Source organism: Micromesistius poutassou (assembly GCF_964030765.1).
Source record: "Micromesistius poutassou genome assembly, chromosome: 9".
Taxonomy (NCBI): domain Eukaryota; kingdom Metazoa; phylum Chordata; class Actinopteri; order Gadiformes; family Gadidae; genus Micromesistius; species Micromesistius poutassou.
This window is the reverse complement of record NC_140279.1, coordinates 10,414,213-10,425,841: the sequence shown is the minus strand read 5'-3', so window position 1 is coordinate 10,425,841 and position 11,629 is coordinate 10,414,213. Positions and strand designations below refer to the sequence as shown.

The 11,629-nt window shown below is 46.0% G+C and overlaps 1 protein-coding gene across 1 annotated transcript; it reads left to right on the top strand.

Annotated features, from left to right (window-relative positions):
- Positions 1 to 293: 293 nt before the first annotated feature.
- sox14 (SRY-box transcription factor 14) lies at positions 294 to 1,022 on the top strand (the record flags this gene model as incomplete). The annotated part of the gene is made up of 1 exon (XM_084472820.1): positions 294 to 1,022. One exon carries the CDS (start codon positions 294 to 296, stop codon positions 1,020 to 1,022), a length of 729 nt encoding a protein of 242 aa, XP_084328946.1.
- Between the last annotated feature and the right edge of the window lie 10,607 nt (positions 1,023 to 11,629).

The following is an 11,629-nucleotide window of genomic DNA, read 5'->3' as shown; positions in this document are numbered from 1 at the left end:
GGCTCCTTTAAACATCGCGGTGTTATTATTTCGCGGGAGAAGAAGAAGCGGAGAAGAAGCGGACTTCACTGAAACATTGTCCTGACGCGCGGGACACTTACGGGATTTTCTGTTTTTCTTTCCATCCTCGGTGGCAGTTTGGAGATCGCGTCAAAACCCGCCAGAGAAGTGGCATGAGTAGCGCTCGGCTTCTAGACACTTGAACACTTTTCCCCTTTTCCTTTAGAGCCCAACTTTCCTTCCTCTTTTATCTTCAGCCAGTCAGGGGAGAGCGCGTCCCAGGCACCAGCACCATGTCCAAGCCGGTCGATCACATCAAGCGGCCCATGAACGCCTTCATGGTGTGGTCCCGCGGCCAGCGGCGGAAGATGGCACAGGAGAACCCCAAGATGCACAACTCGGAGATCAGCAAGCGGCTGGGCGCCGAGTGGAAGCTGCTCTCCGAGTCCGAGAAGCGGCCGTACATCGACGAGGCCAAGCGGCTGCGCGCGCAGCACATGAAGGAGCACCCCGACTACAAGTACCGGCCGCGGCGCAAACCCAAGAACCTGCTGAAGAAGGACCGCTACGTGTTCCCACTGCCCTACCTGGGCGACGCCGAGCATCTGAAGGGCCTCAGCGTGTCGCAGGCCGTGTCCGACTCGCTGCTCAGCGCGTCGGAGAAGGCGCGCGCCTTCCTGCCGCCCACCTCGTCGCCCTACTCCTTCCTCGACCCCAGCCAGTTCAGCTCCAGCGCCATCCAGAAGATGACGGAGATGCCGCACGGGCTGGGCAGCGCGGGGGGGCTGTCCTACTCCTCGCTGGGGGGGTACCAGAACGGGGCCTTCGGCAGCCTCGGCTGCCCCAGCCAGCACCACACGCACACGCACCCGTCGCCCACCAACCCGGGCTACGTGGTGCCGTGTAACTGCACCGCCTGGTCCACGTCTAGTTTACAGCCGCCGGTGGCCTACATACTGTTCCCGGGCATGACCAAGGGCGGGCTAGACCCCTACTCCTCGGCGCACGCGGCCGCCATGTAGGGCACCCCCTCCCACCCACCCCCCTAGACCACCCCCCCCCCCCCCCCCCAAAACCAGACTTTATTCTTTATAATTCAACTTGAATAATAACTGACTTCTTGCATGTATATATGTGGACCCCCCAGAGAGAGAGAGGGAGGGAGAGGGAGGGAGGGAGAGAGGAGAGAGGACCTGCTTTGGACTTGCGATGACAAAACACGAACAAATGAACGAATTAACGAACAAACTGAAACTTTTCCGGAAGTTGATCCACGCGTCGGACCGCGCGAGGCGAGACGCTGGACGGCCTGCACTGTAAGAAATGTAAATGTTATAACGTCTATGGCGAGGCCTCTAACTTTATTTATTGTGTACATTTCGATGCTCCCCTGATGCGTTGTGTTGTTTATGATTGACGGACTATTTCTTTGCTTTTCGTTTGAGTCCGGCTTGCACATTTGATTGACGGGTCCTGACTGCGTGCAGAAGCCTCAGTATTAGTCCGCCTGTGGCCCCTGGTCCCGGGGTCGGTGCGGGGGGACCTGCCGGTGATCAGTCACGGGTCACAGTGTTTTATTTATTGCCCTGACGCTCCATCACCAGGTCGGCTCTGAGGACCAGAGAAATCATCCACGGCTAAAGTTTCATTTTCTGCTTTGAATTCCCCCCATGTGGTTAAATGCTGACACGCGTGTGTGTGGTTCTGAGGATGACTTCTCTCGGCGAGGCGGAGGTTATATTATGTGTATTTTATAACTGAGATGGTCGTTTAAACTGTCATGTTATGGAAAGGGAAATGTATCTAGAAGGTGGAACCTCTCCCTTTGTTCCACTGCTGAGCAAAGATATTTCGAATAAAGACAATCCGTCTTCAACGCAATACATTTTTCCTTTTATTTTAAAAAGTGAAAATATTTTAAAAGTGAAATATTTAAACATTTTACATTGGCGAGCTGCAGGGTTAACGGTTGTCACGGGCCATGCATTGTCTCCATTTTATTTTTATTAATTCGCTGAATCTGAAATAATAGGTGTTCTGCTTTGAGCTGTGCAGGAAGGCCGCACGGACATCCTGGGAATATTAGATTCGACTTTACGCACACAAACTAACCTAAAGGCGGGAATGGAAGACGCCCAGGTGCTAATTGATGCAGAGAGAGAGGATCCTATTGGACGAGGACCTCCGTGTCCCCCGGAAGCACTAATTGGTTGATTAACCGCGCGCCTGCGTGTCTAACATTAAGAGCTGCTTTTAATTGCGCAGAGGGCCTGCGCGGTGAGTAACAGCCCAGTCTTCGGTTGGAACAGGTTCCCGCCACGCCTCGCGGTGGTGGGGAGGAGGTGTGTGCGGTGACTCGGCGGTGAACCGCGGCTCCCCGTTTGATGTTTGACGGTTCATGAGGGCCTCGGGAGGGATTCCGCGCGGCCTGTTTGACGGCTCCTCCACCGTAGGACGAGTGGGGCTTAATTACAGCTTAAAACAGCGTTTAAAACCCGCAGCCTCTGTTCCTCCTCCTCCCCATAACCAGCTCCAAGACTTTTCCTTTATCAACGCTTGGCCACAAATATGTGCGCGCTTTGGTTGCCGCTCCCGTGCTGCGTGTGTTAACTTGCGGTCTCATCGCGCGCTGGGACTGGGAGAGAGAGAGGAAGGCTGGGATCATCAACCCCCCCCCCCCCAGGTGATCTCAGAGAGGATCCGGGCTCACCTGTCCCACGACGAGAGGACGAGATTAAAGTACTTTGTTGCGTAAAATGGATGCAGGATTTGCTTTTGACCCTGGCTGGGAATGTACCGTAAAGTCGAAACACGCGACGGATGCACGGGATTTGTTGGACCCGTTTTTACACTATACTACTGTTTACCTATTCATTAAACAATTCGTTTCACATCTAAATGGTTAACTTATCTGGCAGGAACACGCGCTATGAGAATGTGACGGCGCGCTACGGCCTAAGGTGCCATCATCTAACCCAGCGGGGGGGGGGGGGGGGGGGGATGTACAGTCCTATCCCCTAATTCCACTCTTAAATCAGACCATTGTAATTGCTCTCAAGAGCGGTGGAGATGTTTAGAGTCTGGCCTTTCTTCCTCTGAAAACTATTCTCACGCAACAATATTATTACAATTTAATTCAGCTGTTCAATGGGGTTGTAAAAAAATATCGTTGATGGAAATTAATACCAGCAATTTACGCCGCCGAGCAGATTAAAATGTGTTTATTGTTCGAGGCTGGAAATAAATACTCTAAAAATAAACGGCATCTATGAAACATAATAGGGGGAAATTATGATTGGAAATTGTAGACGTCTTAAATCTCCCCCGTAACTATTCTCCTTGACGGGTTTATGTGTGTGTGTGTGTGTGTGTGTGTGTGTGTGTGTGTGTGTGTGTGTGTGTGTGTGTGTGTGTGTGTGTGTGTGTGTGTGTGTGTGTGTGCGTGTGTGTGTGCGCGCACACACACACACACACACACACACACACACACTGTGCAGCAGTCTTATCTCTGCTCCCCTCTCTGCCGCAGATCAGAGGGAAAGAGGGGATAATTGTTCTTTATTCTATTTAATTGAACGCTTTCAGGTCATTTCTATATGCTCCATTTAATGATCAAGTCAGTGAGAACAGACACTTAAGATCCGAACAGAGCAGGGATGAACCAAAGCGAGCGGACGGTTTAATTGAAAGCCGAGGGTCATTTAAGGGATTGTCTTTCAGCGACACCCTGAAATCATCTCACAAAGTGAGCAGTGATGATGTGGACCCAAGACCCCCCCGCGTTTAGCACTAATATCTGCTATCTGCTGCTAATGTACTGCTTCAAGAGTGTGTCCTTACAGTCACAGGTTCACTTGGATCGATCAGGGTTAGGCTATTTATTTCATTGACGTTTATACATTATTATTATTATTATTATTATTATTAACAACAACATTATTTGTATTATTATTATTATAACTATTATTATCATCATCATTTTTACTATAATGATTGCTCTTATGATTATTATCATCATTATAATTCGACGGGGGCCTGTCATTTAAGATCATGACAGAAACTAATAAAGCTAAATATAACAATTTAATATATTATTTTTCATTCCCTGCACGCACTTATCAGAAAGCAATAATTGTTGTTAACCTGTAACTAGCGATTCCAGATTCATATTTTATTTTATTTTATTTTATTTTCCTGCAATATCGAGAAATTGTTTTGGGTGGAAACACAAGTGATCTCATTCCAGAATGTTAAATATTGTCCGCGCAGACCGGAATCATCACTGGTGGATCCCGCAATCTGAAATTGGATCTGGGATCCGCATTCTGACGGCGGTGTAAAGTAAACGGTGGTCGTGGCGTTTGAATTTTGGGGGTCCCTGAATTCCCGTTGGAGAGAAATGAAAAAAGCGGAGGAGCAGATAAGAAGAAAGGAGGGGGAGAGAAAGGGAGTCACGGCGCGCGGGGGCTGATTTACAGCCGCGCTTTATTCTCCCGCACAGCCTGGTATTAAGTGCGCAATTTCTGCCCGTGTGTTCATAAGCGAACACGCACGCACACACACACACACACACACACACACACACACACACACACACACACACACACACACACACACACACACACACACACACACACACACACACACACACACACACACACACACACACACCATGAAAGCAGGTCTATATTCCCGTTTCCCTGAACTTGACTTGGGATAATAAAGACAGGCGGTGTCTGCAGGTGCTTACAACCAAACGTACACAGCTCGCTCTGCCAGCCTCATGCAAACTGCTGGTTGGGGGTACCGCGTTCTGGTGCAAAGAGACCCCCAGTACAGACCATAATAACCCCCAGTACAGACCATAATAAGCCTCATATTGAAGGGTTTCAGTCACTAGTATTGTGGCCAAGTGGCCTAAATTTTCTTCATGAAAAGTAATATTAATTTTATGAATTATTAACTTTTATTTTTTTCAAATGCCTCAAAATATGAATTTACAAGGTTGAATGTTTTTTTTAACAGTCTAACTGGGCTTCACCTTTTCTTAATAAAATATTTGTGACGTCATCAGAAGACATTCTCCATTATTCCTTGGTTCCCCATTGCACTGGGAACCAGTAGAATCCTTCACCGTCTCCCCAGCTCCCTGCCTTCTCTGAACATCCTGTGTACACACTCTCATCACCTTTGCCACAGGGGGTGGAGAAATGTATTTTGAATCAAATTCTCGGGCAGATCATTTTAATATTCTCACTTCAGAACCAGGAGCTGTTCACTCTCCGAGCCGTTCCAACCGACTACCCTAGCTTAAGTCACCAATATCCCGGTCTCACACCCTTACCTTGGCCTAAAGCCATATTGTGAACACACTCACACTCAGCATGATTTAAGATCTACGACTCCAACATTAATGTTTACACGCTTCTATTTGATAACACTTTATTATTGTACTACTACTGTAGTATTTAAGCAATAGGCCATAACGTCCCTATAACGTACTATAAGTAAACGTCATTGAAGTCCTTTCGTAAAAACGATTAAAGTGAAAGGGAAGGCGTCTATATCACTCTAGGCTAACTGTTTAGTTTAGCTAAACAGTTAGCCTAGCTAATACACCAGAGATATGGTTAATGAAACCAGCTGCCTCTGTTAAGGATGTTTGGCAGATTACCTGATAGAAATGTGTTGCTGACTTTGATTTGGCTAGCTGTCCATAAAACAACATTCTTTATCTTTTCCTGGATTCTTATAACTGAAAAAGATGAATGATATTAACCTTACCACTTTATCATTCCAAAGTGGGTATTTTATATTTATTAGTTTTTATGGATAAAGTGCATGCTGGTAGAAGCCAGTAGACAGTGGATTTTTTTAAACTTCACTCTCGGTTTGAATATACGTACAGAACTGGTGGAATGTTGAAGTTTCAACAAGTTTCAAGTACTTGACAGCAGTCATACATGTAGCCTAACTCACAGTTAGCATGTGCCATGTTAGATGGTGGCAGTTGAGTTGAGTTGAGCTGTGCTTGTTAGCATGCTAGCAGGTTAAGTGTTAGCCTGCTGAGTGTTAGCATGTTGAACATTAGCATATTGAGTGATAGTGTGTGGATGAGTAGTAGCTATGTTGAATGATAGTGTGTGGCGTGTTAGCATGTTTAAGGTTAGCATGTTGAGTGTTAGCATGTTGAGCATTAGCATACTGAGTGTTAGCATGTCGAGTGTAACTGTTTGGCTGGTGACACATAAAGCGCCTGACGCTAGCGCACTCCCAGGCCAGATGAGATTAGCGCAGCCGCGGCGCGCTCTGGCTCCTGGAGGTGAAAGGTAAAGGCCCTTATCAGGAGGTCCCCCTCGGGGTCGCGTCGGCTGACTCAATCAGAGCCTCGTAGCGCGGCCCCTCCCCGGATTAGAGTAATCAGCCGCGCACAGGGCGCTGGGTACCGACCACTTATCAGACAGGGGAAACATCGGGATTCCCCCCGCCCTCCCCCCGCTTTGAAAAGACCCTACAGAAATAATATGTGTGTTAATTGTATTTATTTATTTATTCCGGAGCTTGTCGTCGTGGCGATCTTCCACGAGAGTGTGTTTGGCGCGCCGCCCGCCCGCCGAGATACCGCACACCGCCTTTGATGTTCCCCCGCTTCCCGCCTCTGAACTCCTCGTCGATTATTGTGTTCGGTAATTTAGTTTAGTTTCACATTGATTTATTTGAACGAGTTGTGCTTCTTCATTTCGGAGGACGGGGTACGTTTGTGCCGAGGGTGGCCGGGGACCCCTCGACGACCCTGAGAGGTGAATGAATATTCAGGAGCTAGCCGCTAGCTGTTAGCATCGGAGGTTAGTACGCAGAGATAACGTTTCCGCACGTATACCTTCTATCTCACATTTCTCAATTAAAATTGAAAGTAGTTTCATCAAAGTCCCGTCGAGTTTGTTTAACAAAACTGCAAAAAAAAGTGTCCTCTAAAGCTTCGCACACACTCATAAAAATGGAAAGTTGTGTCAATGTTGTGACAAAAGATGTCAATAGCCTATGACGCATGCTTCAGCTCACAGATCGCTGAAAGGAATACAGTACAACATTATGATTTATGAATTAGCCTTTAGCAACATTTTTTAGGTCAACGTAGCCTACAGTACTTTAAGTGGAGCCAGGGGGAAACATGCCATAACCCTAAGCGGGAGTCATTGTGAACAAACTCATAGGCTCTGTAATCGTCACGGCGATGAAGGAATACAGGTTTATTGAGGCGGTGTAAGTTTAAGTTAAATATATACTTTAGTGAGCATTCGACAAGCCTTCCTGAACCCTGATTTAAACGTTATTAAATGGGGGGTAGACAGTTAGTGGCCAAACCTTTTTGACGGTGACCCCAGTTTTAGGACCAGCTGACAGTTTTGTGACCCCAACTTTCTTTTATTTTTACACCTGACTCCACATCCTGTGAATGTCGCATGACATGAAGTGATTAGTGATGAGTGATTAGTGACTGATGAGTGATTAGTGATTAGTTATTAGTGATCATTAGCTGGCTGTGGCTATGACTCATTCAACTGTACACTGCCTTCAGGAGCCGTACAAACCCTCTGACTTATTTAACAACAGTTCAAGATGATTATCTCCATTTGTTTATAAAGTATCTATAAGTATGTGATCAAATATATAGACTTATAAGTAATCACAAACAGAAAGTTAATCTTAAATGATCAAGATCATCCATGGATAAACTAGAAATAAATAACGTAATCAAATACAATGAATTAAATCAACACCATAGAGAGAATAAGGTATCTGACCAGCAACTGGAAGGACAAATTAAGGAGAGAAATACATCCATAGAGAGAAAGAGAGAGAGAGAGAAAGAGAGAGAGAGAGAGAGAGAGAGAGAGAGAGAGAGAGAGAGAGAGAGTGATTGAGCGAGAGAGAGAGATTGAGAGAGTGATTGGATGAGAGAGAGCGTAATGGATGAGTAGGCAGGCCTACACACCCCATCCATTGTGTTGAACTGAAGAACACACCCATCATCCTCTGTGAATACAACCTGATCACGGGGTGTCATCACGTAATGCTAGGATGTAAATCACACACCAAAGCAGCTGGTCTCATCGGCCACATCCTGCCACTCTACAACTCTTTCAAATTAAAAGTACCTCCAGTGCCAACTTTGCGGTTCATTCCTAGAGCAATGTGTTAACGATGAGGTCACCTGACTGGTAAACATACTTAAAATACCACTAAGTATCTACGATTGAAGCGTCACATGTTGACACATCTGAGATGATGACATTGCCAGATGGTGGAAAAGGTGGAAATGTACAAAATGTGCTCTGCTTTTGTAAGGTGCTTATGGTGTGATTGGAAATATTCAGCAAAGTATTAATTCACACCATATGAAAGCAGCTCATTCAGGGTGTGTGTGTGTGTCTATGTATGAGTTATATGTATGTGTGTGTGTGTGTGTGTGTGTGTGTGTGTGTGTGTGTGTGTGTGTGTGTGTGTGTGTGCGTGTGTGCGTGTGTGTGTGTGTGTGTGTGTGTGTGCGTGTGTGTGTGTGTGTGCGTGCGTGTGCGTGTGTGTGTGTGTGTGTGTGTGTGTGTGCGTGTTGTAGTGTGTGTACTAGTATAGTAGTAGTAATGGTGGTGGTGGTAGGATGTGTATTGGGTGAAGGCTAGCTTGTTCCCCTTAAGTGAATGCAGTACTAGTACTAGTACTAGTAGTAGTAATAGTGCTAGTATTGTAGTAGTATGATGTATGATAGTATGATGATGTGTATTGCCAGCTGAAGGCAAGGCTGTTCTAGTAGTGATAGTAGTACTAGTATAGTAGCAGTAATAGCTGTACTAGTATAGTAGTGGTAGGTTGCGTATTGGCTGAAGGCCAGGCTGTTCTAGTAGTGATAGAAGTACTCGTACTAGTATAGTAGCAATAATAGCAGTAATAGTAGGACTAGTATAGTGTATTGCCTGCTGAAGGCAAGGCTGTTCTCCTGGAGTGATTGAAGCTCCTGTCATATCAGCACATCATAGCCAGGCCCTTTTTTGTGTGCCTGAAAAATGTCAAGGCGTAATTGATATTTGGCACAAAGGCCCTTAATCTTTCCGGCATATTCTGAGGTCTATGATCTGTGCTCAGTGTGACCTTTACCAGTGCATTCTTCTCTCTCTGTGTTCGAGGCCTTTACCGGGAAATATTTTAACACTGTCTCAATAGGTAGTTTAGAAAACCTTCTTTTCAAGTCTCTTCCCTTCCTCCTCCTTCCTCCTCTCTCCTCCTTCCGCCTCCTGCTTCCTACCCCTTCCTCCTCATTCCTCATCCTTCCTCCTCCTTCCTCCTCATTCCTTCTTCTTCCTCCTCCTTTCTCCTCCACAAGCCTGTTGGACCCTGCTAGTGGTCCAACAGGTCACTAGTCACTAACCCAAGTCACTAGTGAACCCTAGTGACTTGGGTTAGAACCTCTGGTGCTGTACTCTAGTGACTTCAGTTAGAATCACTAGCGTTCTCTAGTGACTTTAGTCAGAATCCTTAATGTACTCTATACACTAATGTATGACTTGAGTTACAATTCCTGCTGTACTCTAATGACTTTAGTTTGAATATCTTGTGCTGTAGTGTGTGACTCAACTGTAGTGACTCAATGAGTGTACTCTAGTGACTTTAGTTAGAATCTCAGGCATGAGATCTCTATACTATTTCTTATTGTGTCATTTGTCTGGTGCTTCTATCCAAAGTAACCAACAATGAATTCAGAGCCAGGTCATAAACAGGCACTGTACTTTGTTCTGGGCTCAACCCCAATGGCTTCATTCTTGCTACAGGCATTCTAGAGCAGGATGCCCACAACCCCTACCTGCACAGAAAACAGTAAATAGAAACTGTGTGCACAGCTTTGGGAGGTTCCTCTCTACTGGCCTCCCTGCCAGCACATGCAAACGAGGAACTGTTTTGGGCCTGGTATGTTGAATGTCATCATATGGCTTCAACACGAAAGACCTCTGTGCTACTCTGGGCTTGGTGGGAGAGGGTTAACGTCTGGGGTGACCGTACTGGACCCTCTGAGTCAGGCCTCTCAGCCTCTCAGTCTCACAGCCTCACAGCCTCACAACGTTCAGTCCTCTCAGCCTCACAACCTTCAGCTTCTCAGCCTCACAACCTCACAATGTTCAGTCCTCTCAGCCAAGTCAGCCAGTCAAAATAAACACTGGTGAACATATCAAAGCAACAGGAAAAACAAGCCGTGCCTTTGTTGTGAGTCAACTGGAGCCTCCCAACACATTCTGTATGTGTTTTAAATAGTGCCATGGATGAAAGAGGATATGAGGCCAAGTGACTTTGTTTAGTTGCATGAAGTTTGTCTCAAATTTAAGTGTAATAGTAATAGTAGGTAGTGATAGTTTCTTCTATTTTTGTTTATCATTTTGCAGACTGAAAGACTTTAATACATAATGCAAATGCTGCAAGTGCTGCTCGTATTTAGTGGTTAGAATTTGGAATACTTGTTCAAAGTATTAGTACAGAAGAATCCATCCAAGGATCTTCTGGTCTTCTACAGGTTGATGTCTCTGAGACCTTACTAAAGAATAACAAAATAAGATCTGATTTACTTGTTCAAGACTGTAATAACATTCTAAATTAGAACATGTAAAGATCAACAAAATACATATGAATTAATCTGTAGACACAATATTAGTAGAAAGACGTGAGCACATCAGTTAAAGATGTCAATGGATTTAAAGGTAAATACAGCCTAGATTCCAAACGGGTAGAAATCATCAGGGTCAAAACCAACCAGGTTTTCATGAACTAAGTGAAAACCAGCCGAGCTAATCACCGCCGTGCTAATGCTAACACTAAAGCGCTAGTGCGCCGGCCTTGCAGTGGCGTGTCATTAGCATTCATCGTACCCCTATAAGCTAGAGTAATTACAGGCCCAAGTGCAGCAAGGAAGAGCCGTTTACACCGCTAGTCATTTGATTTGCATCTACGCTAATAACTTCTTTTGTGTGTGTTTATTCGCCGTGTCAGAACACAAGCCGTTTGGCTGCGGGGGCAAAAAAAAAAGAGCCTTTTAAAATTCTGAGATTGAGTTGCCTTTCGCTTTCAGCTCTCCCAGCTCTCAATCTGCTGAGCGCTCGCATTAGCATGGTCGCTAAACAAGTAGTGCTGCATTTTTAAAGAGGAATTTGTGGGAGGGAGCGGTGATCAAATAAATTGAGCTGAAAGTGGCTAAAGGCGGCTGGCTCTTAAGCAGAGCATAAACTATAACCAGTGTGACCTTTAAATTAAACAACACGGCTGGGTCTGTCTTCGTTTGTCACACCGGGGTCGACCGTTATACTGTAGATGGGAATAAAGTCTGAGAGACGTATTACTTTATTAGAAGTTTATTAGAACTTTATTAGACTCCTCCACCACCTCCACCACCACCATCACCACTACCATCCCCCCACCTCCACCTCCACCACCACCATCACCACTACCATCCCCCCACCTCCACCTCCACCACCACCACCACCTCCACCATCCCCCCACCTCCACCTCCACCACCACCACCACCTCCACCACCCCCACCTCCACCTCCACCACCTCCAGCACCACCTCCAGCACCACCTCCACCCCACCA